The sequence below is a fragment of the Rattus norvegicus genome, chromosome 10 (assembly GCF_036323735.1).
Source record: "Rattus norvegicus strain BN/NHsdMcwi chromosome 10, GRCr8, whole genome shotgun sequence".
Lineage (NCBI taxonomy): Eukaryota > Metazoa > Chordata > Mammalia > Rodentia > Muridae > Rattus > Rattus norvegicus.
This window is the reverse complement of record NC_086028.1, coordinates 52546534-52568523: the sequence shown is the minus strand read 5'-3', so window position 1 is coordinate 52568523 and position 21990 is coordinate 52546534. Positions and strand designations below refer to the sequence as shown.

Genomic DNA, 21990 nt, shown 5'->3' with positions numbered 1-21990 from the left:
CTCTCACATCCCTCCTGCGTGAGGACCGTGCCGAGCCCCAGTACACTGGTTAATCAAATAAAGCCTCTTGCTATTGCATCGAGGAGTGAGTCCCGTGTGTTTGTGGGGTGTCGGACATCCTCAGGGATGGAGCAAGGGTCTCCTCAATCTGAGGGTCTTTCAGACCCACTCACTTTATCAGCAAGAGTGCACAAGGGTTTCTGTATGTCTCTGTTGTCACCAACCCTTGTTAGCTTTCATCTTTCTGGGGAGAGCTATTTTAACAGGCATCAGGTGTGCGCTGACACAGGGTCTTTGGTTTGAGTTTTACTTCTTTGGTGTGTGGTGCTGAGGATGGGAACTAGAGTCTTGCATTTATCAGGCAAATGGTCTCCCACTGAGCCACACCCCAGCCTGGTCTTTATTTTAAAGTGTTTGTAGACACTGGAAGTTCACCTGGAAATAGGCTGTGCTTTTACCTTCTCTACTTGAGGCAATGAGCAAATGTTTCCCCATTTCTAACTTTCTTACCATTTACAACAAAGCAGACTAGAATCTGAAACTCAACCCCACAATAACAAACACAGCAGAGCTTGGATGTTGAGTATGCAGGAGGGTTTATTTTTCCCAGTCTCCCTCTGCTCTCCTGGAGGTGGCCCATGGCAACGAGCCTCGGGAGAGCCTCATTCTTCCATCTTCTGTGGGAGAAAAGAAATTGTACACAGGAAATGAGTCAAACTCCATGGGAGGCCCCGCATCCCCATCAAGGAGAGCAGATGCAAAGTCTGGAACTTCAGGAAAATGGCATTAAGAAATGGCTTTGCCTCACTCTGTGTTGACAAAGAAACCAGTTAAGCTTCTTGGGAGAGGACAAGTCATCTGAAAAGCAGGGGCTTCCTGAACTGTATCTCTAACAACAGAGAGACAAGGGGAATAACATGCCTGTCCCCCTGTGCCCCTTGAAAGAGCCTGGTACACAAGAGTCTGTGCTAAAATGGCATAAGTGGGTGTTTGACCAGTGGCAAGGATGAAGGCACCAAAAGGCATCCTCCAAGCTCTCTTTCGTTGGTCTGTCTGTCTGTCCTGAGTGTGAGGAACCTGTTGGGAAGACATAGTTCTCAAGTGTCTGCTGTTACCTGGCCTCCCACATCACGGCTCTTGGCCCTTAGCTTGTTGACTTGAGACTCAGCGATATCTGCCCTCTCCTCAGCCTCCTCTAGTTCATGCTGGACCCTCCGGCACCTGGATAGCTGTGTGTTGGCTTGCTCCTCCTGCACGGAAAGAAGATGGAGGTTGTACAGTTACGGAACCTCTCTGTGACTCTTGGGTTCTGAGGAGTGGAGGGAACCAGGAGAGTGTGAGCAGTGTCTCCGCTGAGAGTGGTAAGGGAAGATGAGCCTAGTTCTCTTGTGGATGATGAAAGTGTCCTGATCACAGCTGGGGTGTTAGGCTAACTAGGGGCTCCTTGTAAGCTCTTCTTGTTCTTCTCCCAAGGACCACCACATGGCCCCCTAAACTCCCTCTCTATACTAGCTCTCCCATGCAACCCATACAACCAGGAGATGACCCAGGTCCAGAGTACTCTGAAGGCCCCTGAAGGCATCAGACCTTTGGTCCAAGTCCCTTTTGTTTTATGTCTGTGATAATTGCCATGTATCTGGGACAGACTATGTGGCTCTGTACCATCCTGCTGGGACTCTACTAATGTGATGTGTGCAAGTTAACTGGTTCTGGTGTTGTTATTGCAAGCAACTGACCAGGCTCCTGAGCAGGGAAGGAAGAGGGCAAAGGGAGAGGCCATACCCCAGTCATTTCTTCCTTCAAACACTGGTTTTCAGAGATGCTCTGCAGGTAACACTACAGTCCCAAAGCCAACACATGGCAGAAAAGGCTCTAGTCTAGAGGGCCCTTTTACTTTGGAGAGTTAATTAACATATTAGCTATAAAGTCAGAGACATCCTTGAAGACAACTAGTTTACCCTTAGTAGGATGGCATTTTTCTTTTCATTTAATTTTTAGAGTCAGGCTATCTCCATGTAGTGCAGACTGGCCTGAGGCTGCCTCTATTTTGGAAGTGCTGGAGTTCACAGACTGGTGCTGGAAAACCAGCCTGCATGATTTATTTTCTATAAAGAGAAAAGCTACTTTGTATCCTGGCCCCGGAATTTTGCTATTTGTAGCCCTCAGACCCAATGCCTGGGCAGGACATCTTTCAAAGCATTGGTTTGGGCCTGTCTCCTGTTTTTCCTGTTGATTTTACCTATTTGGTCAGGAGGCAGTTAAATAGGGATGGAAAGGGAGCATGAGGGTGTTGCTGAGGAAGGGTGGGGGTGAGGGACTGGGAAAGTAGAGTGTGGTGGGATGATAAGTATTGAGATGAGGTGTTTCAGAGCAGAGCCAGTGCCAATGGGTGGTCTGGTCTGATCTGGTCTGATCTGATTTGATCTGGTCTGATCTGATTTGATCTGATCTGATCTGGTCTGCCCTGGTCTGCCCTGGTCTGGTCTGGTCTGGTCTGGTCTGGTCTGGTCTGGTCTGGTCTGGGAGAGTTGCAGTGCTGCAAGGTAAGCAGAGTGAGCTGAGATGCTCTGGGGAAGACAGAATGAACCAGGGTGGGATTGGATAAGGAAATGTAGGTTGGGGAAGGAGGTGGCTGGGAGAAGTTGGGGAGTTATGAGGGTACAGAAGACTTGGAGATGGAGAAGATTCCAAACCACAGACCAAGGAAGCAGAAAGGGCTGGTGTTTCTGTGTGTGATCTGCAGGTGCCAAGTCAGACCTGGGGCTGAATAATTCTAATCAGGCATTGACTCCCGCTCAGGCTTCATAAGGATACACCATTGGGGGACAAGGTACATGGGGACCTCCTGTACTCACAGCCTCTTCTGCCTGCCTCTTGTAGGACTTCACTTTGGCCTGCAGCTTGTCTACCAGGTCCTGGAGTCGGAGGATGTTCTTGCGGTCCTCCTCGGCCTATAAACAGAGCATCAACAGCAGAGACCTTCAGCCCCTGGCTCCCTGTGCTGGGGTCTGCCCCACATAGCAATGCCTGAGGGTCTGGAGCTTGCTACCTGGTAAGTCATCTCTTTGACTTTGCGCTCATATTTGTGGGCCCCCTTCAGAGCTTCAGCTCCTCTCTTCTGCTCTGCATCCAGCTCGCTTTCCAACTCCCGCACCTGTGTGGGGTAAAGCGTATACCCCAGAAGTGAGGTCAAGGCGGCCAGCTTTCTTTCACAGACTCACATGCCTGTCATTCAAAGGTGACCTCAAGACCAATCAGTTCAACTTTGAAAGTTCCTAGGGGGAGCAGGCTTCCTTTGGGCTCTATGTCAAACAACACGTCTTCTTTTTTCAGGTCCTCACCCCAAGGCTTTCTCTCCAGGCCTCTGTAAGCTTTATTGGACTTGTGAAACTGAGCAGCTGGGATTGGAGGACACTCAAAAGTGTCTGTCTCAGGGTAAGGTGACTGTAGGCTCCCAGACAAGCTTGGAAAATCCAGCAGGTCTCATGGGACTTATTACTTCCCTTCCGGAAGGGCTCCAAGAGAAGGATGGGTCTAAGCTCCTCCTCATGGGAAAGGAAAGGAAGCAACTTTTTTGTTTAGAGCAGAGGGGCAAAAGTAAAAACTTTTGCATATTTAAAAGAAGCCATGTGTCTAGCAGCCCTGTCCTAGCGAGGCTCCGATAAAGAACAATTGCACCAGGGACTTCCTGTTGGGAAAATTCTCTCTTCTTTCCTCCTCCTCCTCCTCATTCCTGCCCACTCTCCCATTTTCTCTTTTCCCCAGGACAAAAGAGATATTCTAATAGCCACCTCCACGCAGCCCTTCTCTGAAATGTCAATTGTTTATGCAGCCCATTTAAAAAATGATTCAAGCAATCCAACACAGATCTGAAAGGAACCGTCAAGAGGCTGAGGAAACAAAACAGTGATCAGCCATGTAAATGAATAACCGTGAGGCAGGCTCAGAAAGCGAGTGTAGGACTTTAGGGGAGGCGAAGTTTCTCTGGGGCACTAATGTGGGGGAAGATAGACCAATCACACTCTTTTGCAGACGGAGCGGGATGTACCGCACAGCAGCAGTTGCATGTAGAGATTGGGAAAGCAATCGGGAAAGCGAATAATCTGAGATTAACAGACAGAGAGACTTTATACAGCAGAAGCACTGCTTATCAAAAATGAAGCTTGATCAGAACTAGAACTCATGCCCAAGTGGGGAATTTAATGAGCATAGAACATCTTCCCTATATGTGTGTATAACTATGCATCTACATGGGCAAGAGGAAGTGAACATCAAAAGGTGTTCTCTTTGCTGAGTGTGTTGGTGTACCCTGTTAATCCCAGCCCTGGAAGACAGAGATAGGTAGATCTCTTAGAGGCCAGCCTGATCTACATTGTGAGTTCTACACAATAAGACCCTGGGGAGGGGAGGCTTTCCCACCACCTAAATCTAAGTTTCTGGTTCATGGTTCTACCCAAGATGGCTGAAAGAAGAACCACATGGAAGGCCAGTGCCTTCTCAAATCACCCACCCTGGCCTCCAGTTTCTGGATCTGCTTCTTGCCGCCCTTCAGCGCCAGCTGCTCAGCCTCGTCCAGACGGTGCTGCAGGTCCTTCACCGTCTGCTCCAGGTTCTTCTTCATCCGCTCCAGATGGGCGCTGGTGTCCTGCTCCTTCTTCAGCTCCTCCGCCATCATGGCGGCCTGGGTCAGTTCACAGGACACACTAGTAGGATACTCACCCAGTGCCACCCAGAGTGCACAGACAATGCTGCAAACCTGAGCATGGAGCCTCCCCTCCCCTCCCAGTCCTCACACCCCACTTTGCCTCTCTAAGGACCCCATTTCTCCTGACATCTCTCCAGGAAGCCACCAGAGACTGGCTGTGCTCAGAAGAGACGAAACCGCCTTTCCACGCCCGGGGTCTGAAGACCTTCCTCATCTCCCACTGCCATCTCTGCAGAGAGTGATGCTTACGTCAGTGATGGCCTTCTTGGCCTTCTCTTCTGCGTTTCTGGACTCCTGGATGGAGTTCTCCACCTCTGCCTGGCACTGAGCCAAGTCAGCCTCTAGTTTTTTCTTGGTATTTATCAGGCTTGTGTTCTACGAGAAAAATTAGATCTGAGGGTGAAGGTTTCATACAGGCACTTAAAACAATAGTGAGGGAGGGCAGCGGGCGGGGAGGGAACTGAATCACAGCCATGTTCGATTCTTATCTTCCACATGAGTGCTCTGCTGGGGACAATATCATTCCTGACTGAACAGAAAGTTCTGAAACAGAGCCAAGAGCTGTCCATCAGAAAATTGGGTAAATGATAAAGGGAGAATTTTAAACATTTGAGGATGGATAGATTATTCAGTAAAAGGCATTAGAACAAGAACGTGATTGATAGACACATCTATGTACAATGAAAAATATTTCCACTGATTAAAATAGGCCATGCATGGAATTGAAATGGGAACAGTGATGACAAACTAGAAAACATTATCTATCTATGAAAAACAGTCTCGTCCTTACCTAAATAAGATGTATTAGTAAGAAAAAGAGGCAAAGAGAACAGTGGAAATGCATAAGAAATATGATGGACACTCAAGTGATGAAATGATTTATCTCATCCTTAGTAAGAAATACTAATAAATGATAATGATAATAATAATAATAATAATAAGCCAATGATGTTTGCTTCAACAATAAAGTTGGTGAAGATTTAACAGCTAGGGGCTTTTAGAGTTTGGAAACAAGTCCTCACAAGACAATATATGGGAATAAATTTGGGACAGTTTTGTTAAAAAGTAATTTATATGGGTTATATATAAAGGTTATATATAAATGCCTTTACTCTTCTAGCCCTGACATTTATTTTCTTCCAGAAATATTGACAATAGTTATCCCAGGCGAATGCAAAGATTTAGTCTTTAAAGACAATGTTAATTAGTCTTTATAAGAGTTAAGAATTTTATTGGTAACAATTTGAAATAGCCAGCCACAGAGGATAGATTGCAGTCATCATATTCCATTTTCAAAGCCTGCTTTTTTTTTTTTAAACTATTGAAACCCACGGCATTGGCATTGAAAACTAATTTGAGAGTTAGGGATATATTCTGGACACATTGTTAAATGAAAGGAAGAAGTTGAAAAAGATTAAGTTTTACAAAAGCCTAATATTTATGTAATTCACAAAGATCTACGAATGAGAAATCCAAATGCGTCGAGCATTTCATTTTTCCTTCTGTTTCTCTACTTATGCTTTATATGTTTTAGACTGGGCATCTTTAAAATTTTTATGAAATTAATAAAATCAGGGCTTTTTTTGGGGGGGGGATTCCAAGTATCCTAAGATTTCAGCTTAATTTACGGGTTGAGCATTCGTTCTCATTTGAACTTCTGAAATTCAGGTAAGATCCAAAAATCTAAAACCTCTGAGTAGCAACATGATACCAAAGTGCAGAATTCTACATCCAACCTCATGCAATGAGCTGTAGTCAAGTCTTCTTCAGGGTATGTGTACAAAGACATGAGTTTCAGGTTTAGGCTTGTCCTCAACCTCCACTACTTCTCATTATGCATATGCAAATATTCATACATGCAAATCACCCCAAATCAGAAACAGTCCCTCCCATCCCCCCCCGCCCCGCCCCGAGTAAGCCTGCCATATGTATTTTGGATAAGGGTTTTCTTAACCTGCATTTCCTCTATGAATTCTCCTCTGCTTCCTTGCTCCAGTTCCACAGCATACGGCCTGCAAGATCTTTCATCTTCCCTTCTGATCAAACAGAGCTCAGAGCTCTATCAATTAAAAGTCAATACAGCAAATACAGAGGCGAATGCCAGCAGCAAACCACTGAACTGAGAATAGGACCCCCGTTGAAGGAATCAGAGAAAGAACTGGAAGAGCTTGAAGGGGCTCGAGACCCCAAAAGTACAACAATGTCAAGCAACCAGAGCTTCCAGGGACTAAGCCACTACCTAAAGACTATACATGGACTGACCCTGGACTCTGACCTCATAGGTAGCAATGAATAGCCTAGTAAGAGCACCAGTGGAAGGGGAAGCCCTTGGTCCTGCTAAGACTGAACCCCCAGTGAACTAGACTATGGGGGGAGGGCGGCAATGGGGGGAGGGTTGGGAGGGGAACACCCATAAGGAAGGGGACGGGGGAGGGGGATGTTTGCCCGGAAACCGGGAAAGGGAATAACACTTGAAATGTATATAAGAAATACTCAAGTTAATAAAAAAAAAAAAAAGTCAACGTTTCCCTGGCTTAGTCCTGACTGCTAGTCTGGGAGGAGTGGGGAATTCGGCAATATCTGTACCACACCACATTTTGCCATCCCCGTCCCCACCCCCTCCTCCCGTGGACCATGAGGTGGGGGTGTGCGGTGTTGTGGAGTAGTTTCCTGGGGAGAGAAAGCATCTGGCTGAGCCACTGCCTTGTCTGTCCCAGGGTGGACCTGAATTGAGGAGACAGCGCACCTGGGAATGGAGCAGCTGGACACGGTCACTGGAGTCCAGCAGCTCCTGCTCTGACAGCCTGCGGGTCCGCTCTGTCTGCTCGAGGGCCACCTTCATTTCCTCCAGCTCCTCCTGCAGGAGGCCATTCCTGCGCTCCACAATGGCCAGCTGCTCCTTGAGGTCCTCATTGCTTCTCTGGGCATCGTCCAGGTGCAGCTGGGAATCCTTGAAGGGAAACCAGGAGTGATGGCAGAGCTTCAGTGTGAACCATGAGCCCAGAGGTGCCAAACTGACTGATGCTTACCTTAAGCTGGCCTTGGACCGTGCGCAAGTGTTTCTGGGTCTCTGCCACCTGGCGGTTGGCATGGCTCAGCTGAATCTCCATCTCATTGAGGTCACCCTCCATCTTCTTCTTGAGCCTCAGGGCGTCGTTGCGGCTTCGGATTTCTGCATCTAACACACTTTGCATGGCCTCCACAGCACGCTGGCTGTTTCTTTTTATTTGTTCGATTTCCTCATCCTTTTCTGTGACCTTGCGGTCAAGCTCAGATTTTACCTGGCTTAACTCTAGTTGGACACGCAAGATCTTGCTCTCCTCATGTTCCAGGGAACCCTAAGAACAAAGGAGCAACAGGAATTTTGTTAGTAACACTATTCAACTATTCTTCTTTCCTCCTTTCCTTCTTTCCTCCTCCTCTCTCTTTCTTTCTTTCTTTCTTTCTTTCTTTCTTTCTTTCTTTCTTTCTTTCTTTCTTTCTTCCTTTTCTTCCTTCTCTTTTCTTCCTTCCTTCCTTCCTTCCTTTTCTTTCTTTCTTTCTTTCTTTCTTTCTTTCTTTCTTTCTTCCTTCCTTCCTTTCTTCCTTTCTTTCGAGATAGGGTCATGTGGTCCAGGCTAGCCTGGGAGAGCTTGTTTGGAGGTTCTAGCAGGGGAAAGCAGCTACTTATATACCCTTGGCAGAAGATCAGTCCTCCTCTTTGGGGGAAGCTGTCTTCTTTGACTGAGCAGGCAGTTTGGAAGGGATGCAAATGGGGCCTAAGGGACAAATGGGATACCTGCCTAGCAGCTTGAATCAACCCTAGTAATCAATGGGTGACATGTCACAGTCATATTGCCCTCACATCCAACCCAAGCTGTTCTTAAACTCATGATCCTTCTGGATGCGAGGATTACAGGCGTGGGCCACTATACCTGGGCATTACCCTCAGTGAGCATTCTCTTTCGAACTGTGCTAAATATGGCATCGTGATGCTCACACATGGAACAGTGCTCTGAGGTTTGAGCGTTCGATGGGTTAGCGAATGTCCCCAAGAGTCTGTCTAAAGCTTTGTATCTGCTATTACATAATCTTACATCTTGATAGGGGCAGAACATCATTTGAGCTGGTAAATGTATATTTTTATAAATGGTGTATTTAACAGTGACTATAATTCAAGAACTGATCTAGTCTCTATAGGTTCAGGACAGCTGCTCTACTGTTACCCTGCATGAACCAAATTCCAGAAACATCTCAGCTGGCTGGTTGCTCTATACAGACACCTACTGATCGTGATACCAGGAGACTCTGGGTCTATTTTGATGACCCAAAGATTCTGTATGACTGTGTATGCAACTGAGTTGGCTCTTGGAATGCTGGTGAGAGGGAGATATTGAGGGTATTAACACATTTATTCTCAAAGGGGACATAGGATAAATGACACGAGGGGATAAATGACCCAGGGCTGGTTGGCTGCTCTTCCCAGTGGGGACTCCAAACCTCTGGCTGGAAGGGCTCCATGTGGGTGGATGGATGCTCTCTCTTTCCGGTCCCTATCTGATTCCAGACAAGCCACTTGCCTCCACCTCTTCTAGAGCAGCCTGGAGGTCAGACTTTTCCTGTTCCATTTGCTTCTTTGTCTTTTCCACTTCCTGGAGGTTTTTGCCCGTTTCTGCAATCTGCTCAGTTAAGTCAGAAATCTCTTCTGCAAAAGACAGGCTTGATTTAGGATTTCAAAAGGCTCCAGCTCACAGCATAGGTGTTTGCCAGACAACTTAGGGGATGGCAGTTCATGCATGGCATTTACAGAGGAAAGAACACAGGAAGTTGTTCTGAGGACGTGGAGACACAGACGCAGAAGTGTTGCCTTACCTGAACTATGTAGAGAATGAACAACAAGAAGAGAATTCTTTATGACCTTAAGTATACACATCATGAAGGACCAGAAAACTCAGACTCTGAGTCTTTCAGAAATCAGTAGAGACTTGGGGAAACCTGGATGCTGTCTAATTTTTATCAGTCAGAAGTTCTGAAGTCATTAAGAACTTTAGTAACAGGCTCAAGGACGCAAAGTCACTTGAAGAGGAGAATCCCTGAAGTCTCTTATATTGTAAGAGCAGCAGGCTTAGCAGCTTACTAGGTAGCTCCAATCCTCAAAATAAGAATCCGGGGCCATTGCACCTTTCATGAAAAGGTTTTAAGCCTTAGGGAGCACTAGTAAATTTGAGGTTTGATAGATGAGGATGTTATAAGGTCATGGGAAGGAGGAAGCTGTGGCTGAGAGGGCTGGAGTTGGCAGGAGAAGGGAGGGCAGTATAACCCAGCTGTGTTCCTGAGGGAGCTCACCTTGCAGGTTTTTATTCTCCCGTCTCAGCGTCTCTAACTGGTCCACCACCTCCTCGTAGGCATTCCTCATCTTGAAGATTTCAGTACTGAGAGACCTGGACTCTTTCTGGGCAGCTTCCAGCTCAGCTTGGCTTTCATCCAGTTTTTGCTTCCACTCTGCAAGGACCTGTGATGAAGGGATGGGGAACATGGGTAACAGAGGAGCCTGGGGGACATGGGAGAGACTATTCAAACACAGGTTGTGAGCAATGCCAAGGCTTCACCCTGTCATCCGCAAGTACTACAAAAAGAATGCTGGTTCTACTCTAGACCAGGGACTCCAAATCCAGATGTCTCTACAGCTGCCCTGCTGAGTTCTTAAAATACAGATTGAGTATTACTGATCTGACAGGTAATTTTCTCAGATTTCAAAATATTTGGAGAATTTGAGAAGACATGAGAGGCCATGGAGATGAGACCCACGCTCCGTACAAAATGTAGTTCTGTTTCATTTCTTCCATTATGGTCATAAGAAATGTTACATAGTATTTTGATCATGCTTGTGTGTATGGGGCTGTATCTGAGTATATGATGTGCGTGTGTGTGTTTACATGTACAGTATGTTTATGAGGGAGATTTGTATGTGCGTGTAGGTGTGAGCATGTCATGACGTGCATGCCAAGGTCAGAGGACAAGCCTGGGTGTTAGTCTTCACCTTCCACCTTGAGGAGACCAGCTGGCCTGCAGGCTTTCCCTGTCTGTGCCTCCCATCCTCTGGTAGGAGCGCTGTGATCACAGATGCTCATGCTGTGTATTTGGCTGAGAATCTGAACTCAGGATGATCACTTGCTTGAGTGGCAAGTGTTTTTACCCATTGAGCCATTTTCCACAGCTAGGCATGTCGATGTTTGAACTACCACTCATCACGTGAAATTCAACATGGGATGATTTTCCCTTTGTAGCGCCATGATGCTCAAAAATTAATTAAACATATTCAGTCTACATGGCAAGCTCATCAGACTTTGAATTAGCTTTGATTAAAATTTCCCTTGGAGAAACTATCAGAGAAGAAACTCCCCGAATCTTCCAACCATGAATTGAGGCTCTAGTTGTGTGCATCTGAGTCTCTTGATTCCATCAAGAGGCCATACGGAGGACTGGCACATGTGAAAGACTAACGCTGAGACTACCATGGCCATGAAGCAGTTGGGGAAAGACCTTGTCGAAGTTTCTTTGTTTCTTGTCCAGTGTGGCGCAGGCTGTGTTGGCCTTCTCCAAATCCAGCATCAGGTCGTCCACTTCTCCCTGAAGCCTCTGCTTGGTTTTCTCCAGGGAGGCACACTTGGAGTTGGATGCTTCAGTGTTTTCTTCTGCCTCCTGGAGCCTCTGGGCCAGCTTTTTCCTAGGGGGACCAGATGGTATGTCTCAGCAGAGTGGGATATTTTAGCAAGTAATTATTCCACTGAAGGAGAATGGACAGCCTAGAGGAGGCTACTGAGATCTGACATGTGAGTGGGGAGGCTCCTGTGCAGTCACGTACACAAAATGATGTGCTGTGAACAACATAACTAATGGTGGCAGGGTAAGACTATGAGAGAAGTGATAAAGGCCATGCCCCCCACCCCCATCAACTAGCAACACTGTAAGCATTGTAGCAAAGCTATTGAGTGGCTGGTCATTGGAAAGCAGTAACCACTGTAGCAAAGCTACTGTGCAGCTGGTAATTGGAAAGCCTGGCACAGGCAACATTGTATAGGTGCTGAGTACTTCCTACTTCAAACAGCCATGTCACTGGGCCGTGTATTGTCTGTGCTACACTTTTTGTTCTACTTATGAAAGAGAAGTTTACTATAAAGTGCCTAATACTTTATATGTTAGGCTAGTAGCAGTTCATATAAGTCAGGAATACTGGGTCTCTTGATTCCATCAAGAGGCCATATGGAGGACTGGCTTTCATACCACTGACTCCTCAGTGAACTCACTCTTGAAGATTCTCATGATAGAATCTCCAATGACATATTTCTCAGCCATTGTCACGCTGCATGTCTACATCACCAGGATAATCCTAAAATGCTTAGTGGCAAAGTCGGTCTATAGTCAGTCACCAATTGATCCAGGTGGAAGGACAGTCCCTAGGGCAGTGGGATACTCCCTGAAATCTTTAAAAGCTACAAAGGAAAGAGAGACATTCTCTTCAGGTAGTGGGGACTGCCCTTCTGAGCCTTTTTCTAGGGCCTTTTCTCCCATGGGGATCTTGGGCCGTACTTGGCCTCCTCCAGCTCCTCCGTGCGCTGGATGGCATCCGTCTCATATTTGGTCCTCCACTGGGCCACCTCGCTGTTGGCCTTGGACAGCGCCCTCTGCAGCTCGGCTTTGCCTTCCTGCTCCTCCTCGTACTGTTCCCGAAGCAGGTCACAGTCGTGGCGGGAGGACTGCAGGGCGTGGGCCAGCGCATTCTTGGCCTGGGGATTATTACAATGATAACCAATTGCAAATCCACATGGGCCTCCTCCCAGAGAAGATATGAATCATTCCCCCCTATTTGAAACATTTCCATGTTGCTTCACAGATTTTATCCTATCAGCATACCTAAAATTTGATTTTTTAAAAAATTCTCTCCATGACTCTATTTACTTTTATAAGAAATTATTACACCATAGTAAAGAGAAATCTATTAATATTTAGCCAGCCACAGTACCACATAATTCTAGTCTCAGTACTTAGCAAGTTGAGGCAGGAGGATAGTGACTTCCAGGGCAGTTTGAGCCACATGGTGAGTTCTAGATCATAATAAAATCCTCCCTCAATGCCCTCCCAGATTGCCATAAGAAATAACAGAAATTTATACTACAACAGACATAAAGCAACATGATCGGCACCTATGTAGTGAGTTTGTATTTGTGGCTCTGTGCTTGAAGCTTGCCCTCTGTTTCTTAAGTAATAGCAACTGCTAAAGCCTGCTGTCCACACTGAAGCCTTTCAGGCAAGAATTAAACAGTTGAAAGGGAATTCATCTTGCTACTTCATGCAGTGTGATGGGATGCTGTGACCTACGAAGCATCCTCTGGGGTCTCCAGAGGCCAGCATCTCCACACTGGGGACCGCTGGTGGGAACTGATGACAGGGGCAAATGTATAGCTCTAGTTTTAATGGTTGCAGTGCATCCTCGGGTGCCACCACCAAAGAGAAGACCCAGGACAAGGATTTCTGCATTTTCATCCTTTTTAGAAGAGACAGTGAAACACAGAACGTTGCCTAAGGAAGGAGCCTTACAGCTGCAGTGAGAGGAGGGGGAGGATGGCCCCTCCCCTCCAGTGACCTGTGCTACTTGTTCGGTCTCTGGTTCTCACCAATCCTCCTTGGGCCCTGGCCCACCAAAATCCTTCTCTCAGAATAGAAAGACCAGTGATAAATACAGTACTGTTCTTTGCTAGAAATGAAAGGATAAAGGGAATTTCAAAGGCTGCCTTGTAAATCCAACCCACATCACAGCAGTCTCAACCAGATCAAAGCAAACTTCCTTCATGCGGGATTTTGAATATCTAGATTCCTATTCTAATGCTTGAAACACGAGCATGTGTGCACTTTCTGTGGACACTGCTCTAGCGAGAGTTTATTTACTGTCCACAGCTACAGTGGTGGTGGTGGTGAGATCATTCCTATCTGTTTACAGATCAGTGGGTAGACATGGATTATAGACGGTATCTAGATGCTAAAGTTGGCATCACTATGATGTTACCTTCATATTAACACCAAAAGGTTCTCCCTCAAGTCATATAGTCTTTGGGGAGAGAGGGTACTTAAGAACCAATCATACAAGAGGCAGCCCACAAAGAGTATAGCATTCTAAGTTGCTGGGGTGGGAAGGGATGCTCCTGACTGGAGGGGATGTTTATTAGGTCACCGGATGGGACATGGAGGTGTAAAGGAGATGGGACACCTTGTTAGGGCTTTCTAGTCCTGAGGAAAATTCTCCTGCCTAGGTCCTGTCTTTCAGGAACAGGTTACCGTGACACTGAAGGGCAAAGAGAGATGAAGCATCGTTGATATTGGCCTCCAGCCAGTCTTTCCTCCCAGCCACCCATCTCCCATCAGCCTCTCTCGAGGGTCGTCTTACTTGGCTGCTCAGGTTGACCTGACAGCTGTTTCCCCAAAGAGGCAACCTCATTCACCTTAGTCTCTTCCTCCAGTTGCCTCTTAAGCTCCTCCAGCTGCTGGGTGAGGGCCTGCTTGCTTTTGGTTAGCTGTGAAACCAGAGACTCCTTCTCTTCAACTTGGTGGTTCAGCTCGCCTGCCAAACAGATGCGGCTCCACTTGAGCATGGCCGACTGCCAACCACCATGTTCCCACTGGGCCCTGGAGGCTTGCCATCCTCACCATTCTGGGTCTGCAGCCTTGCCTTCTGCATGTTCAGATCGTGGATTAGTTGGGTCTGTTGGTCATCCTTGGCTTTGATTTCATTAAATTGGTCTTCCACAGACCGGCACATTCTTTCCATGTTACTCTGTAAAACAAAAAGGCCTGTGGGAATGGGGAAGTGGGTTTCTGGTACCCAGCACCGAACTGGACACTCGGATAGTCTGGCTTCTTGTTGGACTAAATGAAACTATGGAGCAGATGAAAGTCGTTTTTAAGAATCATTATCATTTTGGATTTACTTTATTTTTGTGCATGATTGCTCTTTAATCAGCAATAGTGTGGAATGTCGGCTTTGGTAAGTATTAGTCCAGTGATTAGTAAACCAGCTTCTAATATGATGTTACTCACAGGAACCCTGGAATCGTGCTGGAAGATATGTAAGTCTATTGCCGAATGGATATTGTCTGCAAGCCCTGCCTGCGTGGTGTAGTTTCTTTCAACACTACAGTGGTTCCTGGGGGAAGGTTATAGAGATGATGATGTCACTACCCAAGCCTCCCATCTGCCTGTAGTTGTATGAGGTTCATTCAAACTTCCTGTTCATGTTTCAGACTTCACTTCTCTTCCCTCCCCATTAAATATAGAATAAAGCGAGTGCATGCTTTCCTTTAGACTGGGAAGTCTGAGGCAGGTGCAGCAGAAGAAGGGCTATTAGATCAAAGGTGGTCCCCAAGGAGTTCAGAACCTGTTTGAGGATGACGCATGCAGAAGACCTCCAGCAGGGGTGGAGTCTGAGAGGAAAGATAACTCTCAAAAGGAAAACTCAAAGGATAGAATGACTTAAAGAATGTAAAACAAGAGATGCTGGGCTTTAAGGTTGAGAGGACAGAGTGAAATAGAGCCATTCCAGAAGTAAGATGCTGTGAGATGAAACTTGGCCTCTAGTGTGATGGTATCAAGGGGACTTTTCAAAGGAGGGGCTTCATGAGAGGTAATTAGGTCATTTGGGTACCATTCCCTGAAGGGATTAATGCTGGTCTCTTAACACTAGATTCGTGGGCATGAGAATGAGCTGATGTAAAACTAACTGGCATCTATGTTTCTCTAACAAATGCTCCCACCAATGTGTTGTCATCTGCTGTCCTTCCTTGAGCTAAATAGACGCTGGCACATCTCAATAAAACTGTCTTCTTTATAACATACAGAGCCTCAGGTATTTTACTACAGCAATAGAAAATGAACTAAGACAGGGAGTGACTAGAATTTGATTCCCATCACCCTGTCAGGCAGCTCCAATCATTTGTAAGTGCAGCTCCAGGGGATACAACAATTTCTTCTGGTCTCTGTAGGAACCTGCACACACATGCTCTCCCAACCCCAAATAAAATGAATCCTAAAAAGAGAAGAAAGCAATACTATGTAAAACAGAATCTAAAAATAGATGGCAAAGGGACTGTGGTGGTAACTCAGGGGTAGAGCACTTGTTTAGACCTTGTGCAAGGCCCTGTGTTCAATTCAAGTAAAACACACACACACACACACACACACACACACACACACACACACAGAGAGAGAGAGAGAGAGAGAGAGAGAGAGACAGGGACAGAGAGAGAGACAGAGACAGAGAGAGAGAGAGAGAGAGAGAGAGAGAGGAGAGGGGCGGGGAGGGAGATACACACAGACAGATACAGAGAGAGAGAGAGAGAGAGAGAGAGAGAGAGAGAGAGAGAGAGAGAGAGAGAGAGAGAGAGAGAGAGATTCCTCAAGCCTATTTTTCTTTCCTGACTTTGCCTCCTACACTTCTTCTAGCTTAGTCCCTGGCATTCTGGGAACCTGTTTGAGAGACTCACTCACATCCCCACTGGGGTCTGTGGTGTTTCTCCCAGCCCAGCCAAACAGTTCCAAGTGCATCCTGGGACACCCTGGGACATCCTGGGATGAGAACAACTCTTAAATCAAGGAGGTTATAGTTGTTCTCTGAGGGGAATTTTCTGTGACGTCACAGGGAGGACACTTTGCTGTGAAGGTGGTTGGGCTTAAGTGTCAGAACCTTCAATTGCATGAGCCCCATGGACAGTGATGAGCCCTGGGAATTCCGTGTGTGTGTGTGTGTGTGTGTGTGTGTGTGTGTGTGTGTGTGTGTGTGTGTGTAGGGGAAGACAGAATATATTCCTAGATATTCTCAAAGGAAAGAAAGCTATGTCTTCACACATCAGTAACCTGTGCCTTTTTCTGCTTATTTTTACACCTGTATTGATGTGCTATCTAGGGGTCTGACCAAATAGCAGAATGATTGCCCAGCATGTGTGAAGTCCTAGGCCCAATCCCGGACATCATCTCAAAGCAAGAAAAAAAAAAAGCAACTAAATAAAGGCTCATTTTATGCTTCGTTTCCTAAAGTTTGTATCCACGTGATCCTCAGTGTTCACAGGGACAGTCCTTAGACTGAACTCAAGCAGATCCACAGCTGTGAGTGGTGGTGCACATCTGTAAATCCTAGCATTTGTTCTTGGGAGCTGAGGCAGGAGACTACCACAAGTTCAGGGGCCAGCCCAGCTGCACAGGGAAATCTCATTAAAAAACAAAAAACAAAAAACTCAAACAAAACAAAACAAAACAAAACAAAACAAAACAACAACAACAGCACCCCAGAGAATTGAAAATACTAAAACAAACTGATCTGTGCTCGGTATGGGAAAATGATTTTAGTTTTAGTTCAGTTTCAGGGTTTTTTTGAGACATGGTCTCTCCGTGTGTAGATCTGGCTGGCCTAGAACTCGCTATGAAGCAGACTGACCTTAAACTTACAGTAGTCCACCTTCTCTGTCTCTCGAGTGGTGGGGTCACAGGTGACCACACCCCAGACTTTTTCTTCTGGTTGTTATTCCCTGAATAATAGAGCATAATGACTTTCACAGCATTTACGTTATCTGAGGAGATGCGAGTTGTAGAAGATTTAAATGGGAGGGTGTGCATGGGAGTGTGCACAGCAGAGGGTGTGAACCAGAGAGGGTGTGAATAGGAGAGGGTGTGTACACATTCTGGGCCATCCAATTGAGGTCCTGCACCATGGATTTGGTGTCCATGGAAGCCCTAGAACCAAACCACTCAAGATACTAAGGTATGACTATTCCTTTCTTTTCTTTTGTTTTTTTCTCTCTCCCTCTCTTTCCTTTTCTTCCTCCTCCTCTTCCTCCTCCTCCCCCTCCTCCTCCTCCTCCTCCTCCCCCTCCTCCTCCTCCCCCTCTTCTTTTGAGACAAGAAAGGTCTCATATAGCCTAGGTTGGCCTCACTGTGTGTCTGAGGATGATTTTGAACCCCCTCCCCCCACCTTAGACAGGGTCTCACTATGTCACCCTGACTGTCCTGGAACTTACAGTCTACACCAGGATGTTCTCTAACTCTCCAAGATCCACTTCCTCTGCCTCCTAAGTGCTGGGATTACAAGTGTGCAGCACCGCGTCTGACTTGTGCTTTTTCTTTCTCTTAGAAATATTTATTTTATTTTTAATCTATGTATATGTATGTTGGGGCAGGGTATGTGCACATAGATGTAGGTGTCATCAGAAGTCAGAGCCACTAGATCTCCTGGAGCTGATCTTATAGGCATTGTGAGTTCCAGTGCTGGGAACTGAACCCAGGTCCTCTGCAAGAACAGTGCATGCTTTTTAGCCATTGAGCCATCTCTCTAGTCCCTTGTGCTTTTTCCTCAAGACATCCAGTTCTATCGTTGCTTCTGTCTCAAGGGCTGCTCCCAATGACAAATACTGTGAGGTAAGAAGATGGTGTGGAGAAAACCATGCTCACAAAGTCCAGGTATTAGCTAAGCCATAGATTTAAATCTTGTATGTGCTAGATGGACTGGAAAAGTCAGGAAAGGTATCATGATCGCACAATCAAGTTGGGACAACTTTGCTCTGCATTTTTGTGTTTTCCACAAATACATTAGTTGAAACTAAATCTCCATGCATTGAGAGGTAGGGCCTCTGAGTGGAGAGTGGTGTGTGTGTGTGTGTGTGTGTGTGTGTGTGTGTGTGTGTGTGTGTGTAGGGGGGCTAGTAATTAGGTCATGAGGAATCCACCTTATAGGGAATAAGGGTCTCTATAAAAGAGGTGGGAAGATGGAAATGTTTGCACACACCTTTAATCCTAGCATTCTGGAGGCACAGGCAGGCAGATCTCTGTGGGTTTGAAACTAGCCAGGTTTACATAGGGTTCCAGGCCAGCCAGGGAGAACCAGAACTGTCCTCAAAAACAACAAACAAACAAACAAACAAGAACAAATAAGTAAGAGCTGGCTCCCTTGTTCCTTCTGGTGTTGGAGGATCATGGGGAGAAGGCACCATCGTTGAAGCAGAAAGAGAGCCCTGGCCAGACACTGAGTCTACTGACTGCTTGATCTCAGATTTCCCAGTTCCCAAACTGTAAGCAGCACTTCTGTTATCTATAAAATTGCCCAGTCTAAGGTGCTTTGTTATAGCAGTCTCAGTTATTTAGGGCACGTGACTTGACGGAATTTGAAGAGTTAGGAAAAGCAGAGGTAGGAAGATGGTAACAATTTACAACACACAGTGTGTTTGGAGCATCAAATTGCACTTGCTCACAGGGTTGGAAGGCATGGCTGCCAAGGCCAGAGAGTCAGTCAGGTACCTTTGATTTGGAGACTGCTTCAATGTTGCTGGCCATGTCGTCGATCTCCATCTTCAGCTCGCTCTTCTCCTTCTCCAACTTCTGCTTCACCCGCTGCAGGTTGTCAATCTGTTCTCCAAGCTCCGCCACAGTGTCTGCGTGCTTCTTCCTCAGGGTGGCTGCTGTGGCTTCGTGCTGCAGGGTGGCCTCCTCCAGGTCCCTGCGAAGTTTCTGGAACTCAGCCTCTCTCTTCTTGTTCATCTCGATCTGGGCTGAAGTGGCCCCGCTGGCTTCTTCCAGCCTCTCGCTGATCTCCTCCAGTTCTCTGGCTAGGTCTGAGCGCTGCTTCTCAATTTTGGCTCTGACTGTGTGCTCTGCTTCAATTTCCTCCTCCAGCTCTTCTGTGCGGGCCTGAAAGGGTCGTTGTAATTAGGAAGGTTGTCAGGGAGGAGAGCAATCCATTTCAAGAACAACTAGGTGCTAAGGGGATTGGGGAAAGCAGCCCCAAGCTGAGAACATGTTATGATTTAGTGGGGGACAAAAGGCCAATGGCAGTTGTTTGGAAACAGCCTACGAGTCCATCAGTAGGGGAATGACCAATCATTTGTGATGAGTGTCTTGTAACGCCAAGCAGCACCTCAATGGTGCAAGTCTACTAGGGAAAGCCCTTCGGAATACGTGAAAGAGGTAAGCTGTACCCTGTGCTTAGGATGAAAAGATTCATGCTGAGAATATGAAGAACTATGAATGAGTTTTTGCATATATACCATGTATTTTTCTCTAGGTCTTCAATATATACAGAAACACATAGCAACAGGATCCTGAAAGATTTATATCCACCTGAAACTGGCAGTTTCTTCTCAGAAGACTGGCAGACCTTGGGCTTAGGGACAGTGGTCAGTGCTCTCTTAGTGGCAATGATTAGCCACTTAGGTCACATTCTGAATATATATGTATATGTATATATATGAATATATATGTATATGCGCCACTTAGAAAATTTAAACTATTTTAAAAAATGCCCCCTGTGGTGGTGTGCTGCTGAAACAGGAAGAAGAAAGAAGAAAAGGGAAGACTCACATATAATGACACGAGAAGAAAAGAAAGAATGGGAGGGAGCAAACCGGCACTTGCAGGCAGCTCTGCGACTAGGAAGGCCCTGGCATCCTCACCTGTAATTCTTTAATCTTCTTCTGCAGCTGCAGACTGAGGATTTGCTCGTCATCGATTCTGGTTTGTAACTGACTCATTTCAAACTCCTTTCTGCAAGCAGATTGAACAAGCAAATCAGCATGAAGCAGGGGCCTTTTGAGGAGAGCATGCTTGCCTTTCAGACCCAAATGGAAGGGAAGGGACACCCATCACCTACTTCTTCAGTTTCTCCTCCAATTGTTGCGCGTCATTCTCTAGGTCCATGATAGATTCCTGGGACATTTTCAAGTCCCCTTCCAGCTTCCTCTTCACCCTCTCCAGGTCAGCCCGCAGTTTCTTCTCCTGCTCCAAGCTGCCCTCGAGCTGGGAAGACACAGGTGGGGAAGCAGCTTTACTCACATCACAGCACCCAGGTCCTGTGGCCACCAGCCCCAGAAGGAAGGAAGTCAACCTTCTGTCCTCCACTTCTGTGTTCTGTATCTTAGGAGGCGGATATCTTGGGGGGCTTCCTGGTTCCCCTGTTCAGATCATTCCCTCTTGGCCTGTCACAGGGCATAACCTCCCATAGGAACAAGTGGGGGCCAATCACCCCTCCCTCACCTGTGCCACCCGGCCCTGAGGGGAGTCAGGCAAGAAACTCAAGTACGTGTGTAGGGCACAGGAAAGCAAGGGTGTATCAGGAAACACACACACCCGGGCCTTACTGAAGTAGAGACATACAGAAGGTCTAGCCATAAGAGGGAATAAAACCAGCTAACTGAAACCTGGCTCTTGTGTCATGAGCAGTAATTCATCATGAAGGAGAAAAAGGTTCATTTTCCTGGCCCATTTTTCTGTTCCAATTTTGAGGTGTTAGAGGTAGAAGTCATGGTCTCATGCATGCTGTGCCACTGAGCTACATGCTTGCCTAGCATGAGGCTCTAAATACTATAGAGAAGAATTAGAGGTTACTGAACCTGGAATGCCTATAGATGCTAACGATAGCAGTGGTTTCTGCTTTACTGAAAATGTTATGTGTTGAACTCTTTCCTTAGACGCCCTCTGAAGTCTAACTGTCTGTATGTACCCCTAAGTCATCAGTGGGAACTGATGGCTCCCAAGGTCACGTGACCTGCTTGTCACCTTGGACCTGTGTGTTTGGGGTCAGGGCACAGCTGGAATCTGGACTCAGGCTCTGACTCTAGAATCTGAGCTCTCTAGACTGGTCCCTGCTCAGCCCCATCTTTGCCAGGCTCGGAAGTCGCACGTCCTTACGTCATCTGTCTGCTGTTCCAGCTTGACATTGATCTTCATGAGACCGTTGACTTTATCCTCTTCAACCTGTAGGTCATCCAGTGTCTGCTGATGGGCTTCCTGCAAGGACTTCTTTTCTTTCGTCAGTTTGGAAATGGTCTCTTCAAGTGCTGTCATTTCTTCAGAGAGATTCTTCACCTAGGAGAAAGCCAGCAACCTGTTTAGTAGTGAAGCAATGAACCCAGCAGCTTCCAGCAACAGAACCTATGGCTGCCTTCCTGTGTCTTTAGCTCCTTAACATTCTGGGATACATTGTTTCTCGGGGTTTCTCTCTCTCTCTCTCTCTCTCTCTCTCTCTCTCTCTCTCTCTCTCTCTCTCTTTTATTAACTTGAGTATTTCTTATATACATTTCGAGTGTTATTCCCTTTCCCGGTTTCCGGGCAAACATCCCCCTCCCCCCTCCCCTTCCTTATGGTGTTCCCCTCCCCACCCTCCCCCCATTGCCGCCCTCCCCCCAACAGTCTAGTTCACTGGGGGTTCAGTCTTAGCGGGACCCAGGGCTTCCCCTTCCACTGGTGCTCTTACTAGAATATTCATTGCTACCTAT

The 21990-nt window shown here is 46.6% G+C and overlaps 1 protein-coding gene across 1 annotated transcript in view; it reads right to left on the bottom strand.

Annotated features, from left to right (window-relative positions):
• Positions 1-572: 572 nt before the first annotated feature.
• Positions 573-21990, bottom strand: part of Myh13 (myosin heavy chain 13) — a 56179-nt gene continuing 34761 nt past the window's right edge. Inside the window, exons 22-39 of the mRNA NM_001427462.1 lie at positions 21404-21580; positions 20367-20512; positions 20170-20260; positions 19019-19408; positions 14387-14513; positions 14182-14300; positions 12275-12471; positions 11228-11411; positions 10031-10196; positions 9265-9389; positions 7735-8043; positions 7452-7655; positions 4955-5080; positions 4511-4681; positions 3050-3154; positions 2856-2951; positions 1116-1250; positions 573-677 (exon numbers count right to left, since the gene is read on the bottom strand). Of these exons, the coding sequence (NP_001414391.1) occupies positions 663-677; positions 1116-1250; positions 2856-2951; positions 3050-3154; positions 4511-4681; positions 4955-5080; positions 7452-7655; positions 7735-8043; positions 9265-9389; positions 10031-10196; positions 11228-11411; positions 12275-12471; positions 14182-14300; positions 14387-14513; positions 19019-19408; positions 20170-20260; positions 20367-20512; positions 21404-21580 (2883 nt within the window). The 3' untranslated portion in view covers positions 573-662. The remainder of the gene's footprint in view (positions 678-1115; positions 1251-2855; positions 2952-3049; positions 3155-4510; positions 4682-4954; positions 5081-7451; positions 7656-7734; positions 8044-9264; positions 9390-10030; positions 10197-11227; positions 11412-12274; positions 12472-14181; positions 14301-14386; positions 14514-19018; positions 19409-20169; positions 20261-20366; positions 20513-21403; positions 21581-21990) is intronic.